Below are 21,496 nucleotides of genomic sequence, written 5' to 3'. Positions count from 1 at the left end.
TTTCTGCTTTGAAATTTGTTTTATTTACATTTCTTCATGGCCATTTTGTTAACAACTTTCAATATTTTTAGAAATCAAAGTACATTTCAAATTGTAATACACATCCAGAAATGAGACAGGTGGCATTTCAATCACTGAAGTGATGAAAATTTCATCAGAAACAACATTCTTTGATTAAATAAGAACACCAGTTCAAAATAGCTGTGCCTAAATCATGTACCTGCATTTCTTTTGCCCAAATTAGCAAGAAGTGAGAACTCAACTTTTCAACATAATTTTTCTTTTTTCAAGTATACAGAAATTACTAAATACATCTTTTAAATATTCTAATACCACAGGTAAAATTTTAACCATGTTGCACAGCCTTTTTTTTGGGAAGCTACAGAAATAAGGAAAATACAGAACACATGGAAATTACACATCAGCTAGTTGAAATGCCTAATAAATACAGAAGAGCTTATCAAGACTTTAAAAAATGCTTGTTTGAGCCAATAATTAAAGCTCAATAAATAAATGGGATTTTTGATATTGAACTGAAGCAAAATCAGAGTCTACAGCCTTAAGGAAGTTTTTATTGTATATTTGAGATACAACTCTGAGTTAAAAGCTTCAATAAACATCACTTACCACGTGCTGACCAATATTACTTGAGACATTTGTCTGTTTGAAGAAAAGTTAAAACTGGCCTATAAATAATAATATAAAGCTCAAATAAACTACTGTCACCACCCTTTTTTTTTTGGTCTGTAATTCCACTCAAAATCTGCAAGTTGTATTTTTGATGAATTTCTCTGAATTTCTACAGACTTTCAAGGACTCACATGGGAGTTATTCCTTGGGTTAAAGAAGCATGAAATGAGAACAGGTGATATAAGGCATGAGGCCCCTTTGTCACATTACATGTCACAAGCATTTCATTTTTTAAGGTTCTGTCAAGAGCCTCACAGCAGGTCCATACACAAAATCATCTTGATGAATGTGTCATTTTACAATACAGAAGCAACTCCAATTAATCTGTGTGTGCAGGGAGGCAGCCTATAACAAGCAGTGTGTTGTAAATTCAAAACCTTTTTTAGTACACACTGACTTCTTAAACTATTAAAGCTCTTCTAACCTTCTTGACACAACCCCTTACTGCTTCAGGGCTTGTTAATGAGGTAATGGATAGGACATAGGACCATGTCACTGTTGCCAGGGGATGTGAATGGGAAATTGAGAGTATAGTAACAGTAGCACTTCTAAAATTCTTCCTCACTTCTTCAGCTTGTTTAAACATTAAGATCGTACTCTGAATTTGCTTAATCTATGTGTATTTAGGAGTGGGGTGCAGAATGGGGGTTTCAGGTTTCTCTGGGAATAGTAGTGAACTGGGATAAGGAAATATGTAATTATGCTTTTACAGGAATGTTACACCTCTGAAATTCTCTTACAAGGACTGGTATTCTTCCTGTTGAACACAGTTTTAAAATCCCATTAATCCTAATGGACAAAGTCATCAAATCCATAGTGGACAAAGATCTCTGTGGCAAAATTATAGGAATCAAGGAGGTTTTCACTTGATGGTATTCTATAAATCTGTATAGAACAGGCCATCTTGCTTCAGTAGTACACAATGCAAGATTAAGGGGCGAACTCAAATGTGAAAATGTAGCTCATCTGCCAAAAAAAAAAAAAAAGGAAATAGATTCAGGCAGGACACTTCCTCCTTTTGTGTAATTACCTCGGCAAAAGATCTGCACAGCTAACAAAGTCTCTGGCAATGAGACAAGAATAAAAAAAGCCTTAGTGAGTGCCTAAACAAGGTTTCCCCCCTCATTTGCCTTGGCTTCTTACAGAATATCAGGAATAGTAGTGATAGCTGGGGGGCTGGGACTCGCCCTAGGGCTAAGTTGGGCACTCTGGGGCCTCTCGCAGTTACACCAGCATGGTGCCCAGCTCTTCTGGGAATGACTGTCTCTCTCTCCATGCCCGAGCCAAAATAAGCTCAGCTACACTTAATTGGCTTCCAGCTGATCATAGCTCATGCAGCTGCCTCTGAGCTCTGCCCAGGGATTAACCTGTACAAGATCAGGGCACTCACCCAGGCTCCTCCCCAGCCCAGATGTGGTGCAGGTTGATGACCAGAGCTCAGGTGCTCTCCCAAGGATACTGGAAGACCTTTCCCACAGGCACATAAACCCCATCTCAATATGTCTCCTTCTTAATGTAACAGGGAGAGCAGCCACATAATTTTCAGACTGTGTGGTGACTTGGTTAGCCATGGGAATTTTCTTTCTGTGATACCCTTACGAACTGCAGAATAAGTTTACCAGGAGGACATCTAGAGAAAGAGCTGACAGTGATTAAAATACCTTTGAACTGTTTTAGTATTACCACATGAGAAGCCCACACATAATGTGTTTGCAACAAAGTTTGCACTTTCCACACCAAGAACGCAGTTTTCATGACCTGAAATACCTACCAACTTTGGGCTTCTTTAAAAAATAAATGCAGGAATGAGCCCTTTAAATCTTGGTGAGGAAACAGAGTTAAGGAACAGACTCCACCCCTCAGTGAGATAGTGAGGGCTTACAAAAAATCAGTTGCACAAGCCAGTTAAAAATAAAGCAGTGGCTGGAGCAGGGAGGCAAAAAAGAATTGGGACTACAGGCTATTAAAAATACTTTCCCTGTCTCAACAGGAACAGGCTAGCTGAGAACATTTACTTAAATTCTTCTTAGGAGAATGTTTATACTTGTATTGAGAAAATCCTTGTGGGGCTGATTTGATTTTGGCCTTTAATGTGTTTAACCAGCTTTGTGTCAGAGACAAGTTATATGGAGCTGTGTTTTTTGAACTGATTGCATTTTTTCTGCTAAAGAGAGAAGTTTTACTCAATTTCCAAGTGAAACATCAAATTATCTAATTAGGGAAAAGCACACATAGAAAAGTGAAGTTAGTAAATGAGGACAGCTTTAGCAAATAATTTGTTTTTAAACTTAAATACCTAAATTTGCAGCTATTAAATTTCTCTTATAGTACTTACAAATCAAGAGAGACCAAGCAACAGTAATACCTCCACAATGCATAGAGGGTTCTGAGTAGGCAATTTGCATTTTCTGCAATTCAGAACATTATATTTAGCACATAGTGTAGTTTCCCTGTGGGTGCACAGCAATAGAAGTCAAAACAAACAGATACAAGGCATTTTAAAAACAGCATTTCAGATGACGCATTGCCTGCTTGAAATGACAAGTCTGTACATTGCAGGGTAGGGCTAATATCCACCTCTCCTTTATAATTTGAAAGTCTGTGTTGATTTATTTTCACTCCACTCCATGTGACACAGGGCTATTTTAAAGCCTTTTGGGAGAAGAAGAAAAATTTCACTGTAAATAAACCATCTACCATGAAATTTTAAAAGTGTTTGGAAAGGAAACTCAGGAGATTTTTATCTCAAAGCCCATTCAATCATCCTTTATTTGGAACCGCTTTTAAATACTCTTCTACTGCAATGGGAGAAACTTCTCCATACCAGCTTTGAAGCCAGATGTGTTCAATGTTCATTTTCATGAAGAACCACTCATAGCTACGAGGCCACTTTCTTATCACTGGGTGCCTGGAGGGACAAAGAAAAGCAAAAAAAATATTAGAAGATGTGCCAAAGCATATGCATAGTCTGCTTTTTTCTTCAGCCTGGTGTGCTCATCTAGAGTGAAACCTGAGATATGAGAACCACCATTCATCTTTTTGGCCCTTCCTTGATGTAAGCTTTATGATTTTCCTCACCCCAGTCAGGGGGAGAACTGCCACACAGGCAGCCAGCCATCACCACCTTCCCCCACTGCAGAACCCTATCTCTGAAGATAGGTGTTGTTTGGTCTCTGAGTGAAAAATAGTTAGAGAAGACTCTTTGAATGTATGTCAGGGTTGTGCTTGTATCTGTTTAAAGGAAAGAGCATCCTGAAAATACTACATCTTTGGTAGCAATTGTGGTTCAGAGGGAGGGCTAATAAAACTGGGCAGAGCATTGTCTCTGCAAGCTGTCACCTCCGACAGCCTTCTCATCCTGTATTTTTCTCTCATTTCTCTGGTCTCCCTTACAGCTAGGTCACACAGATTCTTCCTGACTGGGTGCAGATGTCTGCTCCCCAAACCCCAGCAGGTTTAGCTGTGGGAAGCTCAGCAGTGATGCAAAATGGATACCACAGTTCAAGTCAGTGTTCACAGGAACATGGGTGGGAAGTGCTGCAAGTCTGGGCAGGGTTGGCTCACTGCCCTCTGCTCCTGCAGAGGACCCTTCAGCAGAGGTGCTTGGTTTGGCAACCTCTTGGTTTCCCTCTCATTGGGCAAATGGTGTTTCCTACCATTTTCTGAGTTTTCCCTTTGAGCACCTATGATTCTGGGGTTGGTAAGTGGCATCAGATGCTGCTGGCACTGGATGTGCCCCAACAGCCCTCACTTTATCATTCTGACTCTTGCACCCTGACAGCAGAGCATCCTCTGCTGAGGCGCTGGTAGACTCTGGATCACATGGAAATCTAATTCCTGTGAAGTTTGTAAAGAAGGCTTGTGTGTCAATATGGCTCCATCTGTTCATGGTCCCATTTTAGCTATTAGTGGCACACACTGACAGAGTCCCACCCTGACCCCATCCTGTAGATCAGAAGGAATATCATCTCTGGGCTGTTTTGGATCCAAGCTCATCCCAGTTTCCCAGCAGTATTTGACTGACCAGGCAAGGTGCACCTGGAGGACAATCCCTGGCAGCCTGTGTGGATGGTGTGTGCTCCAGGTAAGGTTTAGGCTTTTCATGCTGTAATTCTGGAAACCCACTGAAGGGCATGGGGGCACACCCTGTGTGTGTGCTACACATCTGGGTTGTGCTTGCATCTGTTCAAAGGAGACTGTTCAGTCAGTGCTATGGCTTTGAAGCAGCTAGGACATTAGGAGATGTAATTAAACTTGTAAGCTCCACCCTGCAAATGTTTGTAAACCCAAAGGCAGCAGACCTCTGCTCTGTCTCTGAGTCCACTACCTGTACCTGTCATAAAGTGGGGTAGAATCTTTAAAGATAACAAATACACCGTAGAATTATGGAATCTCTCCTTGGAACCAGTGACATATCTTCATAATCCCCAGATTAGAAAACGTATGCCTTACCAGAGTCCAACACTAACTAACTGCATTTCCATATTTAATTTCCTCAAGAGTTAAAAGGTCTGTCATTCCAAGCCACGCAGAAGCCAGAATGATTCATGGCCCCAAAGCAAAGGTCAGGCTTGTTATTTCTCAGATTTTCTGTACCAAAAGGCCACATTTGTGTATTTGTCTCAAACCCATGGGTTGCACTCTTCTACGTGCATGTTAGATACAGACCTGGAAAACATTGCTTGCTTGGCAAATTCTACTTCCTCTGGAGGCACTGTGACCATCTGTCCTGTGAGAGTCAGCCTGGCGCACCTTGGATCCTCTGGATCAATCACGTTTTTTCTGTGCACAGAGAAAATTGCTCATGAGTAACAGCTTGCTTGAATTTCTAAGGGTTTTTGGAGAAGTGTGGACTCCTGCTCACGTATAAAAAGCTTTGTCAAGCCTTGAGGGTCTTCTCTACTCCCAGCTATACTGTTTGGTGGAGGGGGGAAGTCTGGAAGGAACACTCGACTGACACATAGTTCTGCTGTAGATAGTTGATTAATCTTAATTTATGCTCACAAAAATTGGATTAGTATATATTGGATTGTAAAAAAATGTGAAAATGGCAGTATTCCCAGGCAGATGTACAGATCTGTATTCAGGATTCTGAGAAGTAGTAAGATGGTTAGTCTGTGTCTATGCCTACAGAAAACAGTATGAATATGTGTATCTATATGTAAAACATAAGGCCTTTTCATTGTGCTTATCCTAGAAAATCGATCCTTGTTTATTTTTTACCCATTTTTCAAGTGTTTTATACCAAATAGAAAAGTTCTCCAATTGCCTTCAGACCAAGCCGGGGAAGGTACTTGTTACTTTTTGGCTCTTTGTATATATAGTAATAATAAATAACTCCCATTAGTAACTGCAATGCAATTGCTGACTCTGACATATACAATACAAGGATATAAATCATAAGTAAATCTACCAATTGCAAAAGAAATAGTGTATGAAATGAATGCAAAGGCTTGATCCTGGCAAATACTGAGCAGCCCAAAGTCCTGTTGCCAGCAGTTTGAGACTGCTCAGTGTCTCAGGGAACCATGTTCCCATATCAGCCCAAGAAACTACATTAGAAAATGAAAACTGCATTTCTTCTTTGCTGTGTCTTAATCACAGTAAATTACATCTCATCCATGTACATTTTTACTTCAAGGTCTTGGCTTGAGCCCTTTAGCCTTAAGTGTGTGCAATCTGCAATGGCTTCATTTTTGGTTATATTTCTCAATGTGTGTCTAGTGTATGCAGGAAACATATGGGCATCCTCCTGCAGCTAATTTAACACCTGCAGATTCTCCACAGATGGTTATGAGAGACTGGGTAGCTCACTAGATAAAATAGCTGCTTTTCTAAAGAGGGTCATGAACAGAGATATGTAAGGAAATACAGGAGGCTGATTGATACTTGACTATGTCCGGTAAACACTTGCCACTGTCTGCAGCCTGAGCCCCAAAGTGCCATTTGCAGTCACATCATCTCAGGGACACCATTTCAGTGACATGTTCAGTCTGGAGCAGCAGTTGTCTGAAGGGGATTTTCGGTTTAACAACTTTTGGACAAATTCCACTTGTTTTCCTCTCCTATGCTTACTGATGGGAGGAAGGGTCAAGGCCAAAAATCAGGCTCAAACTTTCTGCCCACATCAACTTATAATGGTCTAATTTTCTCTAGTAAAATCTTTTAAGTTATAAAAGTGATGTTCTGAGAACTCAAAAATCTGCATTCTCTGACCAGGCACTTGGGTTTATTTCTGTCAGTGTGTATGCAGAGTACAAACTTGTCTACATGATTACCTTGGTACACCATAGATCCTCAGCACTGACTCCTACTGCCTGCTGATGTCACTTCATGTCTGGGTTCCAGTGTCCTGAAAGTGCTCTGTCCCTAAGGAACACAGCTCCAGGGACACCCATAGCTCCTGGGGTTCCCTAAGGAGCACAGCTCCATGCCCCAGGGACACCCATAGCTCCTGGGGTTCCCTAAGGAGCACAGCTCCATGCCCCAGGAACACCCATAGCTCCTGGGGTTCCCTAAGGAGCACAGCTCCATGCTCCAGGGACATCCATAGCTCCTGGGGTTCCCTAAGGAACACAGCTCCATGCCCCAGGGATACCCATAGCTCCTGGGGTTTCTTTTCTATGGGCTTTGGATGTTGTGTGGCTGCCCAGCATCCATGGCCCTGTGAGATGCTCACCCACCAAAACACATATAAATTAAGGCAAATACAGTGAATACAGCTGAAGAGAAAGGAGCCAATCCCACACACAGAGGGTGTCAGCTGAGGGTCTGTGTGTCCAGCAGCCAGGGCAGTGCACATTCACGCTCTTGCCCTGGATGGTGAGGTGTTCAAGTCCATTTGAAGCAATCTCCTGATCTATTGTTATCTTTTATGCTTAATCCTAATACTGTATCCAAAGCCCTCTGCATATGTTTATGTATTCAGAAATTGAGTTCAGAAAATTGCTTTAAAACAACTGTGCATTTGGATATATAATACAATTTCCTCCACAGCCAAACAGTATCATAAAACAACTGAAGAGCCAGGAAAAGCAGGAATATTTGCAAGTGTCCTTCTTGCACACAGCTCCTAGGTAATACATGGTTAATTACTTAAAAAGAGATTGAAAGAGATTGTTATAAAAAGATGTCTGTGTTTCACAGAGCAGATTGAGGTGATTTTGGATGTAATCAGGAGCAGTGAGAAGTTTTCATCTGACCTACTCAAATTACAATTATTTGGTGTTTTTGTGCAAGTCCCTGTTTATTCTGAAAGCATAGTATTTGATTTTGAGTAGGCAATAGAGCTGATGTAGCTGTGGTTAAGCAGTGAACCCTGCCTGCCTTTGCTGAGAAAGTTTTGCCTAATAGGACTAGTGTCTGATGTGACTCTTCCACAACTGACATGAAAACCTGCTCTCCACATATTTGGCTGGCAACAAAGCCCACACACTGTGCATCCATAACTTGAATAGGTTTTTTTAATGTTTTGATTTTTTCCACCCTGGCTTCTTCTTGTTTACAGTTTTCTGTACATTCTCATGAAGGTGCTACACTAATTGACACACATAATACTATCTTCCCAGTAAAAATTATTCAAACTGAATTTTGCATATTGGAATAATATTCTGGAAAATTGTTTTTCTGGAATAATATTCTGGAAAATTGTTTTTCTGGAAAAAGACTCAAATTATTTGTTGAGATTGTGTTAGGTGAAGTTTTGGAAGAGCTGAACAGGGCAATGATACATCTGAGTTCAGCACATTGTTATTGCTTTCTTGGTTTTGCCTTCAGTTCTGCCTCTTATCATAGGTTTTTTGTTTCAGGAAATCTTGGAACCTTGTATTCTAATCTGACATTAGCATTAGTATTTTCTTTTTCAAAGAAACCCTTCATATTCTGAAGTTAATCTGCTTCTGCATTTCTTTTTTTGGCATAGTATTTCCCTAATGATGTTTGATTACTTTTATACTTCTTAAACCATCAAAACCCACTAAACTTACAGCTACCATTTCTAAATGTTGTGAATGGGTCTTCAGTTTTCAGTGTTGCCACTAATACAAATGCAGGATTTGCTTCCTTGGAGCAAGGTGATATAGTCAGGGATTTATGTCATATTTTTACTAAAGATAATAAATAATTTACTTAAAACATTCCTCATTTTCATTTGTAGAGGTCAAATCATGCATTTAATAGACATTTCTTGCCTCTGTATAAATACATATTCAGCTCTCAGTTCCTGAGTTCCTCTCATCTTTGCTGGCACCAGAACAAGTAGATGCAGAGGAGCAGCTTTATGTAATGTTTGTGTGCTGCTGACTGGGTGTGAGGGGGAGGCAGAGTCAGGGGTAGAGATGGTGACACTGTTACTCTGTTGAGGAAACCCAAGGTGGTTTCTCAAGTGGTTTGTCTTTACCAGAATCAAGCCCTCTGTCTCCATAGAGAGGACTTCATGAATGCCATAGTAAAATATGAACTGAGGGAAAGAGAAAGCAGGTAACTGTGGAACAAAACCAAGCAATAGAGAACACATTCTTTTTTTCATGCTTATTTCAAATACATAGGCTTTATTGCAAAAAATTAGGAAGGCAGATTAAAATGGAAGAAGATTCAGCTTATGCATTTTATGAGAAAACAGGGCATTAAGAGATTTCATCTGATCTGTGAAGACAGAAGAATTGATTGTTGCTGTTCCTCTGCTTACAGTGAGCAAAGTAGGTAGGCAGAGTTTGACCCAGTCCAGGCAGTTTTCTTCCAAGTGTGTGAGAAGATATCACCTATAAAGGTGCCAGCTTTACTGAGCTTAAGGAGAGGCCTGCATCCAAGTAAAAAGTATTTCCCAACAGAAATGCAATGCTGCAGAGCACACTGCTAATGACCGTGTCCCACTTATTTTACTGTGTAACACTTCCGCAATTTCTGGGTCCTGGTTCAAGAGTGGCTCAGAGTAAAGAGTGCCACCTACTCATTAAATTGTTTACTACACTAGCCATCTCTTGGAGTTTAATTAGAAGGTTTTTATGCAGCAACTATCCAGGTCTAGGTGTTATGAACTTATACTTCAAGCTGCTGTGGTTATATTGGCACATAAGATGATGATGTTGGGAACTGGTTAGGATTCCCTTTCACAGTTGAGATCTCTGCTTTGACTGATGGTGGTCTGTCTCCTGGCTTCTGACCTATTGGAATATGAATGCCAATATTACCAGTTAGATGGTGCCTGGGCTAGTTCTGACCCTCGCTGCTGGGCCAAAGGCGGCACTGTGGTGTAATTCACCCCAGAGATACCTTGGCTGCTGGAGATTGCAGCAGGGCACTGAACAAGTCCAGGCTTGTCAGGAACTCTGTTTACCTCAGGAGAGAGAGCTTCTGGCGATGGTGAAGAGAGAAAGGAGAGGATTCCGCTGGAGGGTTGAATGTCCAGATGTTTATTCCATGGTTACAGAGGTCTGAACTGGGGCAACTGCTCCAAGAGAATCCCGGCCGCATGGTCTGATTAACCTTTTAAGCTCGGGGACAGGGGAAGGGGAGGGGACAGGTGAGCTACCAACCAGGTGAAAGGGGCAGGGTCTCAAGGGACTAGGGACACCTATACGGTCCAATGTCCCCCAGGCCTGAGGAGCATGACCAACCACACAACGCCTTGCTGGAATGTTAAACCTGATTGACAGGGTACACTCAGCAAGGGGTGAGGGGGAAGGGAGAAGGGAATATTGGCACACCTGAGGAAGGAACCCGGAAGCTAAAAACACACCACAACACTGACCAAAGTATCCCTGAGTATTATCTTCATTCTCAGCCTCTGCAATCCATTAGTGAGGTGGCACTGATCTGCCACAGATCAACAGGAAAAGCAAATTAAGAGTTTAGAAGGCACTTGGGAAGGAAAGCCAGGTCCTTCCAAGAAGTGGAACTGGCAGGAGAAAGGCAGGAGGGTTAAGTGCTATTCCAGTCTGGGTGTGGAAGCAGGGGTCTATGCAGAGGAATCCTTCTCTTTTTCTTCTTTCCCAGACTTCTTTTCCCACAAAGGGGCTGACATACTTCTCCTCCACTCCCCAGTGAAACAAGACCTTCCATCCTCCCTGGGAGGATACACATATGTCCCCTGAACACATTTCTCACTGCCATGTGAGAAATCACTGTTCTTATCCTTCTACTTCTTCAGAGTTGAAGAGAAAAGAAGTTGGGAAAGAAAGAGCTTTCTCCTATTGCAGAAAAGAAGAGACAGAAATCCAAGAAGAAAGCCCCAGAAATTTCCCTAAATTTTTTCCTACTTTAAAGCACATGAGTACACAGCTCATGAGTGGCATAAGGGCAATGATTGCTTCCACACAATCTAAGCTCTCCTATAATGGTAGCAGTCGTGAAAACCTATGTAATTAGGAGATGGGGACTGGCTGCTGACACAGCTCATGCCTGTCACCTCCCATGGATGCAAGGTAGGTGACTCTGTCACACCCTGCACCGGGCTCCTCTTCACATGGCCTCAAACTGGGCACAAGGTGAAAAGGCAGTTATTTTCTGCTATATAAAATGCATCATAGGATTTTTGTCCCCTAAAATCTACAAAAAGGAAGGGAGGGAATACTCAGTCCTTAGAGAATTACTGTAAAGTGCATATAATTTTGATTCATAAATGCGATTAATTTTGAAAAGCAAGTTGCACTTCTCATTCATTTCATTTGTTCACCACTAACTACCAGAGTCTCTGAAGCAGAAAGAATGTATTGGTGCTGCTAATCTGCATGGCATGAACGTCAAACAAAATCTCCACTGAAAGCAATTTCATAATCTGAAAAGCTGTTGCTGGCCTTCAACCGGATATAGCTAGGCAGATCTGCCCTGCTCTGATTTTCACAAGAATTTCTCTTAACAGCCGTGTTTGGGAGCCAGCAAAGTTAGTTAGAATATCTTTGCTTTTGGAAGAAGTCTTCTGTTCTGAAACTGAAGTCAGGGAGCTAAAGTGTATTGGTGTAGTGGCTATTCTATTCATCTAAGTGAGCCTGTGCTCCTAGTATATGTGTTTTAATATGTTAATGTGTTTAATGTGATAATGTTAATAATTGTTAATGTGTTTTAAATAATTTCATTCTTTCTAGAAGATAATACTTTGTAAAATGTTTTAATTACAATGTGTTATGTGAAGCCAGTCTGTTTGCCTCTCTCCATTGACAATAACATCTGCATTTCTTCAGCTGAACTCTGTGTTTCAGACAGGAAGCTTTTATATAGTTTAACCATAGACAATTTGTGCAGAAAAAAAAAGAATCACAGCATGAACTATTTCTGTAAACAGAATCAGAGAAACGCTATTTCACTAGAAAAGGGATTTTAGGAAGTTGGTTATTTAAGAATACAGGAAAAACAGTAATTTAGAGCTGTATTGTGTGCATTGGGTCATGATGATAGAAGGTTTCATGTTTGACTTTCTAATTTGGTACATGCATTTTTAATTTTTTTGAAATACAGATTTTTTTAAGTATAGATTTTTCAGGAACAACTACTGACATAATTATTTGCATATGACTAAAAAGGGCCAATATAAATACCAGAACTAGAAATATATCTGTGCCACAGAATCAGGAGGTGGATCTCAAAAAATAATGGATGTCTGGATTCAGCCTTTGTCTTCTGCATGCGTAATTTCTCATTGTGTGAAGGTACAGTACCAGATTTCTTTGTTATATTAATCCTCGTATTAACAACAGGATCTACAAACCTAGAAGGAGTTATATGTTGAGTGGCCATACGACATCTCAAAGGTTGTGCCTTCCACCCATGGCAGCTTTATTGTGCCCCTGGATTGCCCAGGCAATGAAGTTGGATGTTTGTGCATGCTGCTGATCCACCACACAGCAGGAACCCAGACCCACAAAATTCCTCTTTTCTTCCCATGGCTTGGTGGCTCAGCACTTCCTGCCAACATTTTCCATGCAGCATTTAGGAAACCTACAGAGTCAGCTTATGTCCACTGAACATGCCAATCTGCTACTTCCAGCACCAGATGAGCTTGGTGGGTAAAACGGCTCTGATGGAGATCATAAATCAGGAGGGGAATGTGAATTCATGAAAATCACTCATGGTCTGCCGTGTGAATTTGAAACACCATCCTCAGCTAATAGCAGGAAAAAAACCAAAGGTGGACTGACTCCAAAGCTCGCTGCTTTTCCCTTGTATGAAAGCCAGCTCATGGCAGCCATGTAACTGCTCCTTCTCTAAGAAAGCTGCAGTGTGTCCCTGTGAATGTGCTGAACCTGATGTCAAGGAGGTGACACACGTTTAAAATTAATTGCCTGTTTTCCAGGCTGCAGCTGTAATGAGGCAGACTGAGGAGCTTACTTGGAAAGAGGAATCCTCTGAGCAGCCTGTGTGTTGTGAAATGTGTTTAGAACAATAGCTGCTCTATGCTTTAATGTCGGGCTTGGTCTTGCTCCCTCTGAAAGCTGCACAAATGGAACTCAATCTTTTCAGCTTGTCAGTGGCATAGACATACCAGTCTATTTATAGCCCTGAACCATTTAATTTTTCTTGCTTCTATTATCCATTTATCAGCCTTCAGATAAAATGCTGTGTAGTTACTAACAAATGCTGTCTCTATCTTGGCCATCAGAGCCTTCTCAGAGAGGGGCAGCCCATCTCCCTCTGGGAAATGATAATCTCTAGGTCAGAGATGAGGAATCCAAACTGTAGCTGCAATACTAAAATGTCTTGCAATTAGTGCCTAGTCAGATGCATTACAGCTCTCTTCCTTTCAATATTAAATGATATTTTTCTTATTAGTTTAAGGGTTTTCAAATTTTCTCTCCAGCTGATTAAATATTGAGGCTGGAGCACCATAAAGGCCAGTCTGTATTCCTCACATCCTTGAAAGGGAAAATATTCACTGTCAGGGTTTGGAACTTGAGTCTGTTCTGAAACAAAACAAATGAAATTTGCTATTAAATAAATTTAATATCAAATTGGTGCACACAAGTCACTTGAAACTCGTTAGGTACACGAAGACATTGAAATGTCAGCTATGTTTTCTTTCTAAAGGCCAGAGATTTCTTTTGCATGCAATAGGTCAGAAGCATTTTTCAGGAGAGTGCCAAATACTCCCAGGAGCATTGGCTACAGGCACCAATCAGCTCTCACATTTATTTTGATTCTTGCAACTCAGAGTAGATTAATAATGGAATTCTAATGAAGTTCCACATGAAAACAAGCTACAAATGCATTGCTGGTATGCAAGGACATGAACTTTCTCACATAGAATATTACTCATTTAGCTATTTTACATAATTATTTTGAAACCAAAACAGTTATTGATGCAATTGAAGAGAATGTCTGACAAGAATGACACTTACCTTTGCAAAGAAGACCTCACAGATACCATTTTAATACTAGCAGGACCTGAAGTCTCACAGAGGGAAAGGTCTTGCCTCTCATACAGTGCTAGTAAAGAAGACTTTTGCTGCACCAAACTTGAGCCATCACATAAAGCTCTGCACTGAGGCTGCTGTGTGCTGTTTGCATGGCACAGCCTGTCTATCTCAGCTGGTCAAGTGCACACTGAAGCTGGGGACTGGCCACTGGCAGTAGGGCCTGGACACCCTGCTGTTTTCTTCAGTGTCACATTGCCCACAGAGGCCCTTTGAGAGGGGTAACAGTGGGGTGCTGTGCTGCCATTTCAGAGGGTGCTGCTTTCACATGCAAAATCACTCATGGTTTCCTAGTTTAATACATACATTAATTTCTGACCCTGGTTACAGGGGAAGGGGAGAGAAGAAAGGCAAAGTCCATTGCCTATACCCTTCCTTGCTGAGAGACAGCCTCGAAGCTTGCTCACATTTTCATACCATCAAAAACAAAAACTGTAGCTCATGTAAAGACACAGCTTTTCATTGTCTGTATTGCTTGTCTTTGCACTAATGCAAGCCAACATCTGTTCCAGATGAGAACTTCAGAAATAATGAAAAAGAAACTGAAGGTAAAATAAATAATGCATGGGACAGTGATCAAACTCTGAACCTGTGTACTCAATTCAGTAGTAAGCTCAATTTTTGGAGTATGGTTACCTGCTGAAGTGAGAATATTCTATTTTCCACCACCTTCTCTTTTCCTTTCCCCTCTCCTTTTTTCTTCTCTGGCTCTTGAGGAGCTGATTCAAGTCACTAAGACAGTAGAAATCTCATCCAGGAAAAAAAAAAACCAAAAAAACAAACAAGAGGTTTCCACTGGGTTGCTGAGCAAAAATAGGCCCACCATATGGTCAGCTGGAGGGTGGGGATGCGATTCCAAGGCCAGGAGCAGTACTGGCCACAGGATGAAAAGAAGAAGGATCAGCAGAAAAACTTATTCTTGCTGTCAGGATAACTTTCTTCACATTTTCATTTCAGCTCAGGCTGAGGCAAAGCCCAGAAGTGATGGGGGGCAGGGTAGCACATGACTGGTGGTAGGGAGGGAGAGCAGGGATGTGGCAAATGGTAATTAGTTTGGACTAAGCTGTTTTGGAAATCCAGGTTTAGCTTCTTGGCCCAGAGAGCTCTTCTCAGCAGACAGCCCAGTCTCAGGCTGCAGAGGGGACGGGAGAGTCAGGTGACAGAATCCAGGTTTCCCTGGCTGCAAACAAGCAGCAGCAAATATCTGGCATACTGATCAAAAGAGTACGGATTTGGAAATTAATAGTGATGCAATAAAAAGACATTGAATAAATATTCTCAAAGTTTGCAGTGTATACGGATTTCATATTTCTGTAATATCATGCAGCATTTCTCTTTTGTTGTGAATTGGCACTTCCCAAACAGGTAAATAGGGCAGTGATGTTGCTAAGCCATAAGAGGCAAAGACTTTCAAGAGTGGCTGTTTAAAGTTCGGGATCAAAGGCCACACTTAAGTGCCTAAGTGGGTGTGTGGTTTTCAGAAGTGCTCAGCATTACCACATCATCGATGGAAGCTGCTCTGGGTCTTGTGCCTCTGAAAATAGGGCATTAGGTAGTAGGACATAGGACTTAAAATACATTTTTAAGCACTTGGTCTGGATAGTAAGTTAACTATTACAATGAATGAAAAAACTCAGAAAGCAGGAATAAGTGCGGTTAAGCCTGCAGTGAAAGAACGGATATGTTTTGCGCGAGGGCGTATGCGGCCCTAGATCCGGCTAGCACGAGGGGTGAGAAGGCCAACGCCCCTGCGCATAAGAAGCCAGCCCCCCTCGGCGTCTTGGCCTCAGGCTGGGCTGGAGGAAGAGCTCGGAGTTGCGCACTGCGAGACGAATAAGGAGGTGACCACTTGCTGGGGGTGAACAGTTGGTTTATTGGGTGATCCGGAGGCACCAACGACGAGGGGCACCAACCAGCAAAATGGCACCGAACAGGGGGAGCGACAAGGTTTTAAAGGGAAGGGGAGGAGAGAGGAGGGGAGCCCAGCTATCCAATGGGGAAACTCAAAGGGAGGTACTGAACATAACTGACATACACCAGAAACCAACGAATACAAAGTAAAGGAGGGGCCCCGGGACCACAGCCAACCACAACCCCCAGAGAGGAGAAGGTTCTCGAAACCTGGGAGGAGTGGGGGGTGATTGACTGGGCCCTGGGCGGAGAAAACATCCACTTATAAGGTGGGATGAGGAAGGAGCGGTTCTACAAACTGTAACATTAGCAACTAAAAATAGTATGGTAACCAGGCAACTTAACTGGCAAGGAGGCAGTGGCGGGAAAAACTGGGGAGAGAGGAACCATTTACAAAGAACAAAAGAGGGTACAGTACATAAAATGGGGGAGCAAACTGAGAAACTTAAAACACACTACAACAATGTTTATTTTCTAAATTTTTAATCCAAAATATTTAATGAAAATATTTAGCAATAAGCAGAACCATTCCAGTGTTAACTTCACTACTTCACTGACCTCCTCAAGCATTCAAGACTGAATTATCTTAACAAATATTGGTGATAGAAGTTTCCTATTAGGTGTTTGACATTGTAAGAGGAAGCCATGATTTCTATTCCTTGTGAACAGGATGTCAGCCTGAAATTACTTGTACTGCTTCAGACTAAGAAACATTTCATTTTTCCACCATATAACTCTCTAGAAAACAATATATTCTGAACACAAATACAGATAAGGGTAACAGTAATGTTTTATATTTGCCATTCCCTGCTTTTCCCAGGGTTCTTCTCAGCTAGCAGGCTTGAGAGGTGGGATGAGGCAATCCTCAGCTAGGGAAATCTAGTCTTAAGATAAAACCTCTCCTTCCCCAAAGATGACCTTAAGGTGGAATAAAAACTGTTAATGCCATTTCTTTCTGAAGGAATCTGTTCTTACCAGTTCTCTCTCTCTCTGCTTGAAATGTCAGCTAAGACCTGCTTTGGTAACAGAGTTCTGTCTGACACAATTTCGGTGTCATGTACCTCGTCACGTAAAGAGGCCTTTGTAAATAACACTTCACACAAGGCTGACCCAGCCAAGTTTGCCACATGATTGACTGTAAACAAACATATGGTAGAGATATGTCTTTTTCAAGGAGACAAAAATGGAGGGGGAAATTGAGTCATCTTTGAGGTTACATAGATATATTTTACACATGTAAGGCTTTGGGGATCTGAAGTTATTCATTATATGCAAAGAATGGAATGGAGCTGTTGGAGCAAGTCCAGAGGAGGCCATGAAGATGATCATAGGGTTGGAGCACCTCTCCTACAAACACAGGCTGAGCATTTTGGGTTGTTGAGCCTGGAGAAGGCTCCAGGGAGACCTTATAAGCAAACTTCCAGTACCTAAAGGGAGCCTGCAAGGAAGCTGGGGAGGGACTTCTCACAAGGGCATGTAGGAATAATGGATTTGAACTAAAAGAGAGTGAGTAGGTTTTGGTTAGATGCTAGGAAATAATTCTTTGCTGTGAGGGTGATGGGACCCTGGAGCAGGTTGTCCAGAGAAGCTGTGGATGTTCCATCCTGGGAAGTGCCCAAGGCCAGGCTGGATGCAGCTTTGAGCAACCTGGCATAGTGGAAAGTGTCCCTGTGTGTGGCAGGGGGTTGGACTTAGAATGACAGAATGGCTTGTGTTGGAAGAAACCTTAAGGGCCATTGTCGCAGACATCATTTGTGAAAATCCTTTTCTTTAGGATTTTTCCTTCTGAGAAGCTAAGAGACCTCAGAGACAAAATGTAAACAATGGTTATCTGCTGCTGTGGAATGCAACAGGTGGGTCCGTGATTGGTCTCCTGTGGATGTTTTGATTTAGTGACCACTCATAGCAGAGCTGGCTCTCTCTCTCTGTCCAAGACACAGATCTTTGTTATTCATTCTTTTCTATTCTTAGGTTAGCTAGCTTCTGAGGAAATCTTTCCTTCTTTTTCTTTTTGGTAGAGTTATAATGTAATATATATATCATAAAATAATAAATCAAGCCTTCTGAACATGGAATCAACATTCTCATCTCTATCTTCAAAAACCCCTGTGACCACTATCACAGGCCATCTAAGATTCTATGATATGATTAAGAAGAAGTCAACTCACTGCTGTCTCTGGAGAGAAGCACTGGGGATTGGATGTAGATTGCTAAACCTCAGATGTGGATTTCTCTATTTGGGGGGTCATTTACTGACTGTTCGTGATATACAAGGTGTAAAAAAATTGCAAAGATATCACATTCCATCATATTCTCTGAAGGGGTGGAAATCAGACAGAGTGTCATAGAGCCTGAGATCCTCTTACAGAACCCAGAGAGCTGGAGCCCTGTCAAGGCATTTAGTAGGGCCAACAGAGTTTTCAGCAGAGCAAAGATGTGAATTGGATAGCCTCTAAAACTCTGTGGATTTTATTGGCTAGATAACTATAGACTATTATAGGATCTTGAACACCTAGATTTTACGTAGGCACGTCCAAGAAGAGATTAAAATTTAGGTATGTCATTGTTCAAGCTGAAGGCCACTCCAGCTGTTGATGCTACAATATACTTCAGTGACACCTCTGCTTTTCTCTACTATGCTTTACCAGGGGAATTTACTGGGAAAAAAAAATCCAAAAAACCCCCAACCAATGTAGCTGATTGTGAGAGTCAAAAATAAATGCAGAACATTGAGGGTCGGGACCCAGCATTCTGCTCTGAGGTCTCTGTTCTCACTGAAGGTGGTAGGAGGCAGATAAAACTGTTACCTGCAGAAATTTCCATCTGCCTCTGGAAGGGTCAGAGAAGCCATGGGATTCTTCAGAAGGTCTGTCACAGTGTTGTCCTTTGGTGTCACGTAAAAGAAAGGGATTCCAGTGCTGTTATTGATGGGACCATCGCTGAGAAGTAAACAGTTCCCATAGGGCATACCTTGGATCTGCAAAATCCAAATAAGCAGCTGGTTACTTCTTTGCACATAGACAGTTCTCAAGGGGGGATTCCCTCAAGGGCTCTAGCAGAGAGGACAGCCAGCCCCATTGCTCCCACTTTCTGCCATCATCATGAGAGCCTTTCTTCTAAATTAGATCTATCATGTTCTATGAAAACACATCTCTCTTCTATTGCTTCTCTCTAGTCCTGTCCATGACACTGTCAGGAACATTTTCTCTTACACTAAGCTTAAAGGAACTACCAAATTAAAAATATTTAAGTACATGAATTTCTTATTTTGCTGCCATTCATGCCAGGAAATGTTGATTCTAAACCACTGCTGGTATCTTTCCTTAAACCCAAAAGGATACAGAGCCTTATTTAGCCTGCTTTTTACTCTAATAGCGCCTCCTCTTTTGGTTTTGACTTGCAGTGTGATTGCATCGATTTGCAAAAACAAGAAAGCATTTGAGTTGGAGCTGTGTTTGAAGTCAAACTGGACATCAGCTCAGCTTCCTGGGCAGGAACATCAAGTTCCTGATGGGGGAGTGTCTCAACTACCAAGCCAGCCTAAGTAACATCTCCTCTCATGGAAGAGAAGGGACACCAAGGAGCCAAGTTTTCAAAAATATTTTCTCCCATACACTGCCCTATGTACACACAGTGGTTATAATGCATGCAAAAATGTCCTTGCCCAGTAGTGACACTCATTAATATGCTTCAGAATTATATACTCTTACTATGCTTTTCATCCCATTATAAATAGCAATGACAGATATTCAGTTAATTGCTCCTTTTTTCATGTGTTCAGATATTTTTTCATCACCGTTCATTAAATGTTAAACGGTAAAATTATCTGTCAATACATTAAATCTTTTACAACAAAATCAAACTGAATATAATAGTTAATAAGAAAATCCTGGATGATGTTGTTTCCTGGGTAGCATGCTTTCTGATTTTTAATGTTTATATGCCTTTAAAATTTTAATGCTTATAGTGCTTATAAATGGTCTTTGTTGGCTTCCCTTAGAAATAATGCTTTAATGATATTACATAACTTAGAAAATACAAATCCTTGTTTATTATTAAGAGTTACGATTTAAAAAAAAGCTCTCAGTAATATTGCAGGATGTGTTCCCATTGCTTAAAATATTTAGTCTGTCATGCAAGGTTAATGTTACTCTGGATTCTCAAAAATAATTGTGATCGCAGGCAGCATAGTTCAGCATTCAAAGCAGCAAACATCACCCTCCAAATTTCAAATTTTATTATGAATCAGATTTTTCTGTATTACTTCTGTGTTCTGTCTGGAGGCAGGTAACTGCAGACTGTATTATGGCTATAATTCCACTGAGGGTTTCTGGTGAGAGCATAAACCAAGAGTTACGATCATATGGTTTAATAGGATTTCCAAAAGCTGATGTAGAATTACAGGCCTTTTCTGTCTGCCTACAAATTAATTTAGTAGTATCTTTTTGTCAATCTGTTACTTTGTATTTCACAATAACATTAACTGCCACTAACTCAGCCGAGCTTCCGGAAGACTTACGTGCTTCTAAATTTAATTCAAAATCACAAGCTAATTAATCTGTGAATACTTTCAACAGAAAGTTAAGAATGTATTTTTAATTTTTTTTTAATTTCTCTTTCCCCCCCTTATGTCTGAGTGGTACTGGATGCTGTGTCTCATCCGAACGTTTCACTTTAAAAAAGGAAATATTTTAAAGCTGAAGAAAAGAATGACCCCAATAGCAGCCCAGCTATTTTGTTTATTGTTCCTGACAGAGAAATCCTCCCTTAAGCTGGTATAGCTGGACGGACGGGCAGATTTTGCGGTAGCCCAGCAGGCTCTCCTCCTTCTCCTCCTCATCCTCCTGAAACAGCCCCTTTCCAAACCCTGCGATGCGGCTCTGCTTTCTGGCCTTGAGATTTTGCTATTTTAGGTGTCCCTCTGGTGCGGTTTTCGCGTGCATCCTCCCTGCCTGAGCTCCGAGCACGATTTCTCTCTCCTCCGCAGTTTGCGCCGCTCCGTGGTGGGGCGGGTACCGGCTGCCGCGGCCGCCGCGGGCTCCGTACCTTTCCTCGGGCGGCCCGCGTCGCCACGAAGCCCCAGGTGTTGTGCCGGGCGAGGAAGCGGGCGGTCCCGGCCCGGCCCGGCGCCGCGCCGCCCTCCCGCCGGTAGGAGAACATCCTGGAGGGGGTGGCGCCCTGCCCCTGCCCCGGCCGCCGCGCCGCCGGCCCCGGGCCCAGCGCCGCATCCTCGCGGTACGCCGAGGCCGGGTAGCTCTGCTTCCACAGGCCGCCCGCCTCCTCCAGCAGCGCGGGCAGCGCCTCCTCCGTGGAGGAGCTGTGCAGCTCGTCCGCCGCCGCCCCCGCCTCGGGCAGCGGCCACGACACCGAGCTGACCACCACGTACCCCCCCGCGCCGCCGCACAGCAGCGCCGGCAGCAGCCAGCACGGCCACGGCCGCCGCGCCGACATCTTCTGCGGCAGCACCCGCAGCGCCGCTCCCGCCGCGCCCT

General features: G+C 42.2%; 1 protein-coding gene across 1 annotated transcript; it reads right to left on the bottom strand.

Moving 5' to 3' along the window:
• On the bottom strand, positions 1–21,494 carry CREG2 (cellular repressor of E1A stimulated genes 2). Its single transcript, XM_064710585.1, has 4 exons — positions 21,051–21,494; positions 18,812–18,981; positions 5,359–5,472; positions 1–3,598 (listed from the first exon to the last, which is right to left on the bottom strand). The coding sequence occupies exons 1-4, from the start codon at positions 21,453–21,455 to the stop codon at positions 3,451–3,453; spliced, it is 837 nt and encodes a 278-aa protein (XP_064566655.1). The 5' UTR covers positions 21,456–21,494; the 3' UTR covers positions 1–3,450.
• Positions 21,495–21,496: the final 2 nt, after the last annotated feature.

The sequence above is a fragment of the Zonotrichia leucophrys genome, chromosome 1 (genome assembly GCF_028769735.1).
Source record: "Zonotrichia leucophrys gambelii isolate GWCS_2022_RI chromosome 1, RI_Zleu_2.0, whole genome shotgun sequence".
NCBI classification, from domain to species: Eukaryota; Metazoa; Chordata; class Aves; order Passeriformes; family Passerellidae; genus Zonotrichia; species Zonotrichia leucophrys.
The sequence above is the reverse complement of the archived record's forward strand: the minus strand, read 5'-3'. Positions and strand labels throughout refer to the sequence as shown.